This window comes from Molossus molossus, unplaced genomic scaffold (assembly GCF_014108415.1).
Source record: "Molossus molossus isolate mMolMol1 unplaced genomic scaffold, mMolMol1.p scaffold_m16_p_4, whole genome shotgun sequence".
Classification (NCBI taxonomy): Eukaryota; Metazoa; Chordata; class Mammalia; order Chiroptera; family Molossidae; genus Molossus; species Molossus molossus.
This window is the reverse complement of record NW_023425377.1, coordinates 83,517,263-83,532,942: the sequence shown is the minus strand read 5'-3', so window position 1 is coordinate 83,532,942 and position 15,680 is coordinate 83,517,263. Positions and strand designations below refer to the sequence as shown.

Sequence of the window (15,680 nt, the reverse complement as noted above, 5' to 3'; positions counted from 1 at the left end):
TTGAAGGGAATAAGGGTCAAATATAGAATAAAAATGAAATATGAGTCTGAAATGAGTTATATAGATTTGGCATAGGTGCTAAGGGGAATTAATACAAATTTCCCTCTTGACCAAAGAAAAACAACAAATAGAATTGCTATGATTTGAATAATTAAATAACAGCGTAGGTAATTTCTAAGAAGAAATTGGTTGAATCAATCCAGTTGGGGATTTGAAAAAGTACAGAAGGAATAAATTAAATTGCTAGCAAAACTGTTATTTCAAGTGATAGACCACAAACCTTATGTTAAGTAAGGAAATAAATAAGATCAGGAAGGGATCTATTGGGAGGGGGAAAAAAACCCAAAACTCTGGGGGTGTCCATGAAGTGGAGACAGATAGAGGAGGAACAAAAATATGAGAGATTTGGAAGAATAAAAAGTTGTTATGAAAGGCTAGCTTGCCAAAATTTAAGATTTCAGATTAGGCAATCCCAGACAATACTGAGAACATAAAATAGATTTAATCCTATCATAACAAACAAAGAAATAAAGATTATAATGAGATTTCTATACTTGTATATAAACTGTTAATATAAAAAGGCCACTAAACAATGAGGGTTAAATACAGGATTCTGGCCCAGTCAATTCATAACTGTTGTTATAAACACCAAGAAATTTAGACTTCTAAAGAGGGAATATAAAGCGACTGTAACCAAAACAGCCTGGTACTGGCACAAGAACAGGCATATAGACCAGTGGAACAGAACTGAAAACCCAGAAATGGACCCAAGGCAATACGCTCAACTAATATTTGACAAAGGTGGCAAGAGCATACAGTGGAGTAAAGACAGCCTCTTTAATAAATGGTGTTGGGAAAATTGGACAGCTACATGCAAAAAAATGAAACTAGACCATCAACTTACACCATACACAAAAATAAACTCAAAATGGATAAAAGACTTAAATGTGACCCGTGAATCCATAAAAATTCTAGAAGAAAATGTAGGCAACAAAATTTCGGACATCATACGGAGCAGAATTTTCACTGATACATCACCTAAGGCAACAGAAATAAAGGAGAAAATGAACACATGGGACTACATCAAACTAAAAAGCTTCTGCACAGCAAAAGAAACAATCATCAAAATGGAAAGGCAACCCACTGTATGGGAGAACATCATTGCCAATGATGTATCAGATAAGGGGTTAATTTCCAATATATATAGAGTGCTCATACAACTCCACAAAAGGAAGACAAAGAACCCAATTAAAAAATGGGCAGAGGAGCTGAATAGACACCTCTCCAAACAGGACATACAAATGGCCAAGAGACATATGAAGAAATGCTCAACATCACTAATCATCAGAGAGATGCAAATTAAAACAACAATGAGGTATCACCTCACACCTGTCAGAATGGCCGCCATCAACAAATCATCAAACAACAAGTGTTGGCGAGGGTGTGGAGAAAAGGGGACTCTAATACACTGCTGGTGGGAATGCAGACTGGTGCAGCCGCTATGGAAAACAATATGGTGCTACCTCAAAAAATTAAAAATTGAACTTCCATTTGACCCAGTGATCCCACTGCTGGGAATATATCCTAAGAAGCCTGAAACACCAATCAGGAAGAATATATGTACCCCTATGTTCATAGCAGCACTATTTACAATAGCTAAGATCTGGAAACAGCCCAAGTGTCCACCAGTAGACGAATGGATAAAAAAGCTGTGGTACATATACACAATGGAGTACTATGCAGCTGTAAGAAAGAAAGATCTCTTATCCTTTGAGACGACATGGAGGGACCTGGAAAGTATTATCCTAAGTGAAAGAAGCCAAGCAGAAAAAGACAAATACCACATGATCTCACTTATATACGGAATATAATGAGCATAACAGTCTGAGGAATACAGTAGACCCAGACACATGGAAGTAGGGCACAGACTGACATCCCTCAGAAGAGGGGATGGGGGATGGGGGGGTGGGAAGAGATAAACCACAGAACTTATATGCATGTATGCATGACCAATGGACATGGACAACTAAGCCGGGGACAGGGTGGAGGGGGGGTGGGGTGGGGGGTGACAATGGGGTAAAAAGGTAAAATATCTGTAACAAAAAAATAAATAAATATTCATAAAAAAAAAAAAAAGAGGGAATATAAACACTCTCAGGTGTTTGAAGACAGAGTAGATAAAAAAGCAAAGTGTCAGTGAATTGACTACAATAAATTAGTATGTTTTATTTCTTAATTTTTTCATCTCTCAAATGAGATAAACAATACCTGCTTTTTACCTACCTCCAAGGGCTATTGTCAGATGATAAACAAAATTAATTTTAAACACAAAGGAGAAAAGAATGTTCACTGCAGCATTGCTTATAATAGCAAAAATCTAGAAATAACCCAAATAACCATCCCTAGGAGACAGCTAAATAAATAACTATAGGATATTAATTCAACTGGCCATTACATAAAAGTCAAGGGAATGAACCAGACCTAAGATATAAACATAGGTACATGTAAAAATAATTTAATGTTGTTTATGGATATGTATATATGTAGTAGGAGTATAAAAACAAACACAGGAATGATTAACAATAAATTTAACATAATGATTACTTCATCTCTAGGGAGAAAAGAAGGTAATGAAATCAAGACAGGTACTAAAGAAAGAATTTTCAACTTCATCTATATTATTTTATTTCTTAAAAAGAAAAAACAGAAGCAAATATTGCAAAATATTAAGACTGGATAAAGCTAGATATTAATAGGTACATACATATTCCTCTTAATATTCTTTAGTCTTGAAATATTTCAGAATACAAAAAGGCACAATGTTTTATATAAGAAATACAGTATTACTACTGTATACATTATTACTATGATAATGTTCTCTGATACAAATCTGTAAGACCGTCTGATAAACATCGTTTAACCATTAGGAGATCCTTAAAATCTATATATTAGAAATAATTAGAAAAGCATCTGACATTTCCTGGGTCCAGTATATTAATATATGACAGAAAAACAGAACTACTTTAGTCATTAACACACTTAAATCATCAAAAGATTTAAGTCCTATTAAATCATCATTAAAAGTATTTAATGATGAGGCAACAAATGATTTATTTTGTCCTCTGTATTTTCATAAATGGCATTACTTTTATAACCAGAAAAAAATTTTAAGGGAGAAAAATCAATGGAAAGTCTTAAGTTTTCCTTTAATTTAATTCTTTAAAAAAAATGTCTTCATAGTAATGTTTCTCTTTCTACTTTTTATTTAATGCTTCCAAATTTCTAAGAAAATGAGTAATTCTGAGGCCAGGAAACTGCTGTTCAAAATTAAGACTAATATATGTACTTTCAAAATGTTTTAAAAAACTGATAAACCAGAAGTAATTTTTAAATATAGTGCAACATAAGTAATGATCCATGAAAACGTATGATTTTCGCACCTACTGCATTCCATATCTTCAGGCCAAGGAACACCAAACATCTCCATAAGCTTTGAACACTCGCTGTAAGCCCTCTGACACAGCCTACGGCAGGGAAGTGTGACACGTCCATATTCCATGCAAATAGGAGCATAGAGTGCACAAAGAAATGGCCGGAAATCCTGAGAACAATCCAGATTCACCATAGGGTGGAATGGCTAGGAAAAAGTTAAAATTGAGTCATTAGAGAAAGAATTGTATATATATTAAAGTTTTCTATATACAATATTGAATGTTCATTTTTGTTTTAAATAATTTCTGAAAGTCATTAAAATTTTTTGAAGGAGGGTTTTTGTTTTTTTAAACAAACCCTCTTAGCCCTACCCCTAGAGATTGTGATTTGGTTAAGTCTGAGATGTATTCCAGAATCTATATGAATATTTTAATTGTTACAGGATATTAATGAAGAGACAAGGCTGAGAACCTCTAATAACTTCATTTTACAAAGAAAAAAACACAAAAGATATATGCCAAATGCTCAAGAGTGATTAGTACTTGGTGATGAGATTTTAAAAATTTAATACTTCTTATGTATTTCAATTTCTATTATTTTCTTCAATTAACATGTATCAACAGGAGAGGACAAGAAGTGAGAGGGAAGGGGGAAGAGAGGGAGAGAAATAGTTATACCAGTAGTTATTTTGAGGGTGAGAAGTAGGGAAGAGATCTCTCACCTTTTCTCATATTTTCTTAATCTTTTTACATTAAAAAGTAAAAATAAAACAAAGCGCAGTTCTTTAAACTCTGAAATCACCTGATATAAACAGAGCTAACACTGTAAGTTGATATTTAGAAAACAAAAGGAAAATAGTGGCTCCAAACATAAAACCGTACTAAAATCATCATCATAACCACAGGAATAGATCAAATAACCCAAGAAGTATACATCTGGGCTTTTGACTACGACATATTTTTTCACTTGTTTACATAACAGTTTCAGAATCACTAATGATTTTGAATTGATAACAAATATTTTCACCTATTGAGTAAAAATCTATTTATTTCTACACTGATGTATATTTTCCAGAGATCTCCCATACACAATGCAGGCAGAAAAGCAAGAGTCACTTAAAGAAATTGATGTCAAGTAAGTTAACTGTATAACGGATGTGATAACCGATATATAACAATAAACTATTTGTGGCAATAAACTATGTTACTATCACTTCCAGGTATGAAGTAGTAGTTTTTGTTAAACCAGTGTTTCCATCAAGAACTACTTTAAAATACAGGGAAAAAGTTTTAAAATATATTTTTAAAGTTATTGGAGAACTATGGAAGGAAAAGAACGAGAGAGACCAGGAATCCAGAGAGCAGGGAGGCATGGTGAGGTGGCCTGATGAGTGCAGCCACATTTCCAAGGAGGCATTTGTTGAATCTGGGCATGAGGCAAGAGGCTGAGAACCAAATTTGCCTAGACTCTTGCTAGAAAACTGAGAAACCATCAAAACTTTGCTGTTCTTGCAAGGCTACAGATAAAATTCACATGCAAAAGCATAAAGTTGAGCCCTTCTGCTTTACAGTCATCCCTCACCATCTCGCGCTTAGACTTTATTTGAAAAAAACCGTGATAGAGTGAAGCCGCGAAAGAAGTGTGAAGTGGCAAGGAACGACTCTATAAATAAATAATCCTACTTCGCAGAAATTCATTTATTGCGGTAGAGTCTGGAACTGATTAACTGCGATAAACGAGGGCCGACTGTACACCATATACAAAATTTAACTCTAAATGCATCAAAGTCCTAAATATAAGAGCAAAATCTATGTAACTTGTAGAAGAAAACATAGGAGTAAATCTTCATGACCTTGGATTGAGAAATAGTTTCTTAGATACAACACCAAATGCACAAAAGAAAAAAAGATAAATTGGACTTAATCAAAATTAAAAACTTTTGTCTACTAAAGGGCACTAGCAAGAGAATAAACAGACAAACCTCAAAATGGAAGGAAACATTTGTAAATCAGATCTCTGATAAAGGTCTAGTATCCAGAATACAGAAAGAACTCCTATAACTCAACAAAAAGACAACCCAATTTTTTAAATAGGCCAAAAACTTGAACATCTGACATTTCTCGAACGAAGTTATACAATGACCATTAAGCACATCAAAAGATGCTCAATGTCATTAGTCATGAGGAAAATGTAAGTCAAAATCACAATGAGATGCCATATCCCACCCAACAGGATAGGTATAATAAATAACAAAACAGAAAATAACAAGGCTGTGGAGAAATTGAAACCCTTATACACTGTTTATGGGAATGTAAAATGAGGCAACCACTATGGAAAAGAGTTTGGCAATTCCTCAATAAGTTAAACATAGAATTACCACATGATCCAGCAATTCCACTACTATGTACACCCAAAAGAATTAAAAATGGTGTTCAAGCAAAAATTTGTATATGAATGCTCATAGCAAAGCAACATTGTTCATAATAGCCAAAAGGAGCAAAATAAACAAAAAGTAAGCAAATGGAAAGAAAATAATAAAGAGAAGAAATCGATGAAACTGAACACAGAAAAACAATAGAGGGAAAAAAACCACTCAAACCAAGAGCAGGTTCTTTGAAAATATCAATAAAACTGATAAGCTTTTAGCAAGACTGATAAAGAAAAATGAGAAACATAAATTACCAATGTCAAAAATAAAAGAAAGGGTGTCCTCTGCAAACATGAAAAAGATAAGGAGCCCTGGCCAGTTTGGCTAGCAGTTGGAGCATCAGCCTGCCTGGGTTTGGGTCATGCGGGAGGCAACCAATTGATGTTTTTCTCTCTCTCTCTCTCTCCCCCTCCCACTCTATCTGAAGATAAATGAAAGAATATCCTCCAGTGAGAATTAAAAAAAAATCAAAACAGTAGCAAATCAAATCCAAAAATATATTAAAAGTATTATATACCACAATCTAGGCTGATTCAATATTCAAAAATCAATGTATCCACCAAAATAACAGGCTAACAAAAATCACATGATTATATCAAATGATGCAGAAATAGCATTCATGATTTTTAAAGTTTTCAGCAAACTAGAATTAGAGGGTAACTTCCTCAACTTGATAAAGTGCATCTACAAAAACTCTCTAGTTAACATCATACTTAATAGTGAAGTACTGGATTCTTACCTCTAAGACTGGAAACAAGGCACAGACGCCTGTTCTCACCAATCTTATTCAACACAATACTGGAGGTCCTACCAGCATAATAAAGCAAGAGAAGAAAATAACAGGTGTAGAGATTGGAAAAGAACACTGTCTCTACTTGCAGATGATGTTACTGTCTACATAGAACATCCCAAGGAATCTACCAAAAAACATCTAGAACTAACAAGTGAGTTCAGCAAGGTTGCAGAATGTAACCTTGGCCAGTTTTGCTCAATGGTTAGAGTGCCAGTCTGCGGACTGAAGGGTCCCAGGTTCAATTCCCCATCAAGGGCATGTACCTGGGTTGTGGATTTGATCCTGGCCCTGGTCAGGGTCAAAAGGGAGGTGACTAATTGAGGTGTCCCTCCCACATTAATGTTTCTCTCTCTCTCTCTCTCTCTCTCTCTCTCTCTCTCTCTCTCTCTTTCTCTCTCTCTCTCTCTCTCCTTCCTTCCCTTTCACTGTATCTAAAAATCAATGGGGGGAAAAATTTAAAAATTGTGTTTTTCTATATAATGAGCATCTGGGAACTAAATTAATACATTTATAATCACTAAAAAAAAAAAAAAAAAAAAACCCCGTATAAATCAAACAAAACATGTATAGAACTTATACAAAACATTAATGAAAAAAATCAAGGAAGACAGAAATAAGTGAACAGATAGACACTTTATTAGTTTGCTAAGGCTTCCATGACAAAGTATCACACAAACTGAGTGGTTTAAACAACAGAAATGCATTGTCTCAAGTTTCTGGGAGCTAGAAGTTCCAGATTAAAGTTGTTAGCAGAAAAGTTATGTCTGCACAAAAAGCTGTACATGAATTTTCGTAGCAGCTTTATTTGTCATTACAAAGAGCTGGAAATAACCCCATGTCCTTCAATGGGTGACTGGTTAAGCAAACTGTGGTGCATCTCTATAATGGAATACTGCTCAGCAATTAAAAATAATGACTGTTCACACCTATAACAACTTGGATGGCTCTCAAGGGTATTATGCTAAATGAAAAAAACTACTCTCAAAAGATTACATACTGTATGACTCTATATAACATTCCTGAAATGACAAAATTACAGAGATGGAGAACAAATTAGTGGTTGCCTGGGATTAGGAAAGGAGCGGAGAGGGAGTTCCTTGGTGGTAATAAAACAGTTCTGTATCTTAAATGTAGCAGTGGGTACATCAATTTATACATGTGATAAAATTGCAAAGAGTACACACATATGCACATATGCTTACACACACACGCACACTAAAGAGTACACGTAAAAACTGATGAACTATGATAAGGTCTGTAGATTACACTGATGTTACTTTCCAGGTTTTGATACCATAAAATAGCTATATAAGATACTAAGATGGGGCCCTGGCCGGTTTGGTTCAGCGTTTAGAGCATTGGCCTGCGGTCCAGAGAGACCCGGGTTCAGTTCCCACTAAGGGCGCACGCCTCAGCTGCAGTTTGTCCCCGGCCCTGGTTGGTCGTGCAGGTGGCAGCCACTTGATGTGTCCCTTTCACGTCGATGTCTCTCTCTCTCTCTCTCTCTCTCAATCTTCCTCTCTCTCCCTCCCACTCTATCTGAACAAAAAATGAAAAAAATGTCCTCGGGTGAGTATAAAACAAAACAAACAAACAAAAAAAGATACTAAGATGGGGAAAACCAGGTAGAGTACACAGAATCTCCTGTCCTAGTTTTGCAACATCTCGTGAGTCTATAATTATTTTATTTTTAATCCTCACCCAATGATATTTTTCCATTTATCTTCAGATAGAGCGATGGGGGGGGAGAGAGAGAGAAATACTGATGTGAGGAAGACACATTGATTGGTTGCCTTCCACACGGCTCAGACCAGGGCTGAGAAATGAACTGCAACCGAGGTATGTGCCCTTGACAGGAATCGAACTTGTGACTCTTGGGTCCATGATCCAACGCTCCAACCACTGAGCCAAACCAGCTAGGGTAAGTCTATAATTATTTTAAAATTAAAAGTTAAGCCCTGGCCAGTTTGGCTCAGTAGTTAGAGAGTAGGCCCAAGGATTGTGGGTTCCATTCCTGGTCAAGGACATGTACCTTGATTGCAGGTTCAATCCCCAGCCATGATCAGGGTCGTGTGAGGAGCAACCAATCGATGTGTCTCTCTCACATCAATGTTTCTCTCTCTCTCTCTTTTTTTCCCTCCCACTCTATCTGAAAGAAAAAAAAAAAAAAAATCAATGAAAAAAGTATTCTCAGGTGAGGGAGAAAAAAAAAGTTGCCCTGGCCAGTTTGGCTCAGCAGTTAGAGTACTGGCCCTCGGACCACAGAGTCCCAGGTTCAGTTCCTGCTAAGGACGCAGACCTCAGTTGCAGTTGGTCCCTGGCCCCATTTGGGGTTGGGCAGGTGGCAGCCGACTGATGTGTCTCTCTCGCATCAATATTTCTCTCTCTCTCTTCCTCCCTATCACCCTCCCGCTCTATCTGAGAATGGATGCAAAAATGTCCTTGGGTGAGTATTAAATAAATAGTTAAGCCTGGCTGGTGTGGCTCAGTGGTTGAGCGTTGACCCATGCACCAAAAGGTCACCTGTTAGATTCCCAGTCAGGGCACATGCCCAGGTTGTGGGCCCAATCCCCAATGGGGGGCATGCAGGAGGGAGCCAATTGATGTTTTCTCTCATCAATGTTTCTCTCTCATTCTCCCTCTCCCTTCCTCTCTCTCTAAAATAAAAAATATATATATATTATTTTTAAAAAGTTAAAAAATGTATTATAGTCACATGCTAATGTATGTATATACATCATATATGTGCATATGTAGGTCTTAAGCAAGTCTCTGACTTGCTTGGTACTAAGCAATATATAAAATACCAACTAATCCAACATTGTTATGTTACTAAAACCTCCATCTGTGAGTTCCATCATGAATTTTAAAATTTATTTTGCACTGCTAGCGCTGAGTCTAAAGCTACAAGTTTATGCTTGTCACTTACTAGCTACAAGTGGTATGTGCTATATTCCAGCTAGTATTTACTGACAGTTACTATAGGCCAAGCAGTATTCTAAGTGTCTTACACACATTATTTCATTAACCCTCTCAACAATCTCATAAAGTAGGGATTTTTAATCCCACTTTATAATGCATGTGAAGAAAATGAGGCATAGAAAGTTAAGTAATTTGCCCAAGATCACACAGCTACAAAGAGCCAAGAGTCAAACCTTGGCATTCTTATCCAAAGCTCTTGAGCTTAACCAATCTGTTCTACATAACCTCTCTAAACTTTAGATTTCTCCTCTGTAAAATGATCTTAATAATACATAAAATGGCATACAGAACCTAGTAAATGAAAGCTTTAAAGGGTATTACTGAAGAGTTGCAAATTAATAGAGCTGTAGAAGGCCTATTGGATGGACATGAGAAAACCTGCTAAAGTCCCTGTTCTCAAATTGCCAAGGGAGAAAGAAAGTTCATGGAAACGCTGTTTTAAAAAGCAAAACAAAACATGGATGAATCTCAGAATCATTATGCTGGGTGAAAGAAACCAGACTTAAAAAAGAAGATACTGTATCACTACATTTATATAATATCCTAGAAAACGAAACTAATTCATAGAGACAGAAAGTAGATCTGCTGTTGCTTAGAGCTGGGAGTCAACAGGGTGTGGACTACGAACGGACACAAGGAGGATTTTGGAAATGTTCTATATCTTGATTGTGGTGATGGTTTCATGGGTACATACATCTCTCAAAACTCATCGAATTGAACACTTTAAATGGGTGCAGTTTATCGTATATAAATAATACCTCGTTAAAACTGTTATATAAAAACTTAATATTTTTCAAATAGGCAAATTGCCTTGACTTTAAACCCTAACAATTTTTAACTTCAGCAAAATAAAAATTAAATAAGTTAGCCTGAATACTGTAAAGTTGGGAAGAAATATATAAAATAATACTATTAAAAGCACTATGAAATAGAAAAGGATGTTTAGCATATTAAATTTTAAGATTCTTACTGAATACTTCCTTAGACAGTAATACTTTTTGTTCACTAAATTAAGACCAGGTATAGGAAGTTTACAAACTAAAAAGTAACTTTCTAAAATTAAATTTCTGGTTTCTACAACAAAGGTACACAACATGGGACCTTCCATTCTTTGTTCAAATTCAAATCAACCAAGCCTTTGTGCTCCCAATCTCTTTCTTCTTTCAAATTTCCATTCCTGTTACCATAGGAACCTGCTAGCTGACAAGCCTTCAAGCATAGCAACAGCCAAGCTTAGCAAGGGGTGTGAGAAAGGGACAGAGTCAAAGGCCAAAATTTGACTCATGAGAATCAGAATTCCAATCTCAGTCCCTCTACAAAGGGTCTGGTAACCATAGAAATAGTATCCTACTGAGTTTGGGAATATTATGACTAAATTCACTAAATGTGAAGCCAAATGTAGAATGGCCTTGAAAATGCAAAAATGGTATTCATTCTACTTCAGATCCAAATTAGAAATAGAAATTAAAAATAACTGTTTAGAATAATTTTAAGTGATTAAATATATCTTTTAAACCTTTTTTTCTGGTAATAAAATTCTTAAAGAGAAAAGGACCAAAACTTTAATAACTACTTTGTATTAAAAAACAACAACAACAAACCTAGGTTTTTAAAACACCTTTAATCCCAATAGATTTCCTTTTCTTTTACAAATCTTAATTTTTTTAATGTCTCATAATAACATATTAAATGCTTTCCAACAGTCTTTTAGTGAGTTGGTTTGCAGAAATACACCATTATCACACCAATATGATATATCAGAAATACATCATATTTATCTTCTTAAGTCAAAGGGGAGTCCCCAAAGCAGTCCATAAAATTTGACATTCCTTTAAGAAGTAAACTTTAATATTTCAAATATAAAGTTGATAATTATGGTCTGTCTGAAAAGATAAAACTTTACAAACCAAATTCCACCATGCTTAAGTTAACTGAAAACAAAATTTTAAGTTATTCCCTTAAAGTGATTTGTCCACAAGAACATTAATTAAAAAATTTTAAAGCTCTCTTCTCCCCTAAATTCAGAAATAACTAAATGCAATTAATTTTCTACTATTCGCGTGTACATTTTTCAATTTACAAGCTTCTTAATTTCTGGCTGGTTTCCCTATCATACAATAGGGCTTCTCAAGCCACCTCTCTAAATTGTTGTTTGCTTATTACTATTTACTTCAACAAAAGTCAAATTAAGAGAAGTAAATCTGCCCTGGCCAGTTTGGCTCAGCGGTTAGAGCGTTGGCCTGCGGTCCGGAGAGACCCGGGTTCGGTTTCCGCTAAGGGCATGTACCTCGGTTGCAGTTTGTCCCCGGCCCTGGTTGGTCGTGCGGGTGGCAGCCACTCGATGTGTCCCTTTCACATCGATGTTTCTCTCTCTCTCTCTCTTCCTCTCTCTCCCTCCCACTCTATCTGTACAAAAAATGGAAAAATGTCCTCAGGTGAGGATAAAAAAAAAAAAAAAAAAAGAGAGAAGTAAATCTACTGAATAATGCATGTATTCTAAAGATATAAATAACACATTTCAAGAATATAGTCAAAGAAATTTCATTTCCAAAAAGACTATCCACAAAAAAGTTAATAATTATTGGTACAGCCCTGGCCAGTGTGGTTCAGTGGTTAAAGCGTCAGCCCTCTGCAGGTTTGATCCCCCCCCAGGTCTAGGCACCAGCAGGAGGCAACCAATCAATGTGTCTCTCTCACACTGATGCTTCTCTTTCTCTCTCTCTCTCTTTCCACCCACACCCCGCCCCGACTCCATCCCTCCCACTCTCTGAAAAATCAATGGAAAAATTATCCTCAGGTGTGGAATAACACAATAATATTATTATTGTAATTATTATTATCATTGATACATAGGTATATTATGCCATTCGCTAGACCAAAAAACAAACATACAAAAATTGTCTTTCAAGGCCAATACAAGTATCATCTGCAACTGATAACTTCCGTTTGTGAGCCTTCTCTTTTGAATCCCCTGAGCACTTTATGCCTTTATGGCATTTACCAAGTTCTTTCTTAAGTTTCAGTCATTCAATAAAAACATATGTAATAAATACTAAGTCTTAGGCACTGCAACTGGGAACTAAACCAAAAGGACTGTTGAGTTTTTAAAACTAAAGTTTCTGTACTAACTTTATTATTTTAAAAGAACAATGTGTTTCTTACAGAAAATCTAGTACACTGTTGGTGGGAATGCAGACTGGTGCAGCCACTATGGAAAACAATATGGTGTCACCTCAAAAAATTAAAAATTGATCTCCCATTTGACCCAGTGATCCCACTTCTAGGAATATACCCTACGAAGCATAAAACACCAATCAGAAAGAATATATGTACCCCCATCTTTGTAGCAGCACTATTTACAATCGCTAAGATCTGGAAACAGCCCAAGTGCCCATCAGTAGACGAATGGATCAAAAAGCTGTGGTACATATACACAATGGAGTACTATGCAGCGGTAAGAAAGATCTCTTATCCTTTGAGACTACATGGAGGGACCTGGAAAGTATCATCCTAAGTGAAACAAGCCAAACAGAGAAAGACAAATTTCATATGATCTCACTGATTTGTGGAATATAATGAACATAACAGTTTGAGGAATGGGGTAGCCCCAGAGACGCGGAAGTGGGGTACAGACTGACAATCCCCTAAGGAGTGGGGAGGTGGGGGAGGGATGAACCACAGAACTTATACGCATGTATGCATGAACAGTGGACATGGACAACAATCTGGGGAAGGGGCAGGGAGGAAAGGGGGAGTGGGGAATCAGTGGCGGAAAAAAGGAGAATCATCTGTAACAAATATTAATCAATAAAAAAAAATAAAAATAAAAAAAAAGAAAATCAGGAAGAAAAAAACATTAAATGAAGGAAACATGAATAAATTGTACTAATTCAGGAACAACCACTGCTAACCATAGGGGAAAGGCTTCCAGACCACTTACTCTACATGAACATATACATTTTTTTTCTTCAACCAAAGTAGGATGATACCATACATAATTTTTTGTTATCTACCCCTACTTTTTCCCCCCTAATTATTAATGTATTAAGTACAACTTAGAATTCTGATAGGCAAAGATGGAGAAGACAGTATTAAGGCAGAAGGAACATGAAAGGTCTAGAGATGAGAAAATTTGGTTGTTTTATTCTTTAGCTTAATTACACCACTTATAAGTGCAAACACATATGTTGAAAGTATCAAGTAAAGACCAAAAAAGGAGTTGAGGCAAAGTAACACACTAGTGTTCACAGGTTGTAATAAGTGGTATCCTTAGTGTTACGATTACCATTACCACCAACCTCACAAAGCACACTACTATTTACCACCCCAGGAGATTAAGTGGTTAGGTACAGCATCATAATCATAACCATAACCATAACCATAACCATAACCATAACCATGAACACTACCACCTCTTATGTAATTCACAGTTTATAAAATTTATTAATTTATTCAAACATATATTGGGCAGTTACTATGTGTGAGGTACTGTTAGGTGCAGGGTATACAAAGATGAATAGAACAGGCTCTGCTTTCAGTAGCAAAAAAAGGCAAACCACCCCTCAGTAGGAACTGAATTTTAAAAAACAGGAACAACCTCACACCCAGTAGGATAACTATTATCCAAAAAATAAATAAATAAATGTTGGTGAGGATGTGAAGAAACTGGAACACTTTGCACTGCTGGTAGGTATGTAAAATGGAGCAAATGCTATGGAAAACAGTATGGTGGTTCCCCCCCAAATTAAACAGAATTATCGTATGATTCAGTAATTTCACTTTTGGGTATATACCTCAAAAAATTGAAAGCAGAGCTTGAAACAGATATTTGTACACCCATGTTCACAGCAGCATTATTTACAATAGCCAAAAGGTACAACCAATCCAAGTGCCTAACAGATAAACTAAATGTGTGGTATATACATACAATGAAGTATTATTCAGCCTTAAAAAGAAAGAAAATTCTAACACATGCTACATGGATGACCTTTGATGACATTATGCTAAGTGAAATAAGCCAGTCCCAAAAAGACAAATATTGTATGGTTCCACTTATATGAGGTACCTAGAGCAGTCAAATTCAGAATCAAACAAAGTAGAATGGTGGTTGCCAGGACTTGGAGGACAGGAGAATGGAGGATACAGAGTTTCAGTTCTGGAAGATGAAAAAGTACTGGAGAAGGGCAGTGGTGATGAGTACATTAACAGGTGAAAGTACTTAATGCCACTGAACTATACACACTTAAAAATAGCTAAAATGGTAAATTTTATGTCATGTATATTTTACCACAATTATAAAACATATTTTGAATAACATCTGTAAGTACTACTATGGAATATCCAGAATATATTGTTAAGTGAATAAAGTAAGGTAGTGAAAATAAACAGTATGACACTATATCAAAGAAAGGTGAAAGAATATAGACAAATATTATAAAAATATTTTATATAGCCCAGCCGAGGTGGCTCAGTGGTTGAGCATCAACCCATGCCCCAAGAGGTCGCCAGTTCCATTCCTAATCAGGGCACATACCCAGGTTGTGGGCCCAATCCTCAGTGGGGGGCATGCAGGAAGTGGCCAATTGATGTTCTCTCTCATCGATGTTTCTATCTCTCTCCCTCTCCCTTCCTCTCTCTCTAATATCAATAAAGAAAAAAATAGTTTATATAAATATTATATTTACAATTTTTTAATGGAAGTATAAACAAAAAACATTTTTTTTTATCCTCACCTGAGGACATTTTTCCATTTTTTGTTCAGATAGAAGTGGAGGGAGGGAGAGAGAGAAAGAGAGAGAAACAGCGATGTGAAAGGGACACATCGAATGGTTGCCACCCACACGACCCAACCAGGGCCGGGGACAAACTGCAACAGAGGTACGTGCCCTCAGCGGGAACTGAACCTGGGTCTCTCTGGTCTGTGGGCCAGTGCTCTAACCGCTGAGCTAAACCGGCCAGGGCCCCAGCTCCAACTTTAATTGAGGTTTCCTTTATTAATTTTTACACCTTGAATCATTAGTTTATCTAGGGAGTACTGGTTCCTTT

General features: G+C 36.1%; 1 protein-coding gene across 1 annotated transcript in view; it reads right to left on the bottom strand.

Moving 5' to 3' along the window:
- FZD3 (frizzled class receptor 3) overlaps positions 1-15,680 on the bottom strand; it is an 86,062-nt gene that overhangs the window by 51,315 nt on the left and 19,067 nt on the right. Inside the window, exon 3 of the mRNA XM_036240691.1 lies at positions 3,441-3,637. Coding sequence (XP_036096584.1) covers positions 3,441-3,637 — 197 coding nt within the window. The remainder of the gene's footprint in view (positions 1-3,440; positions 3,638-15,680) is intronic.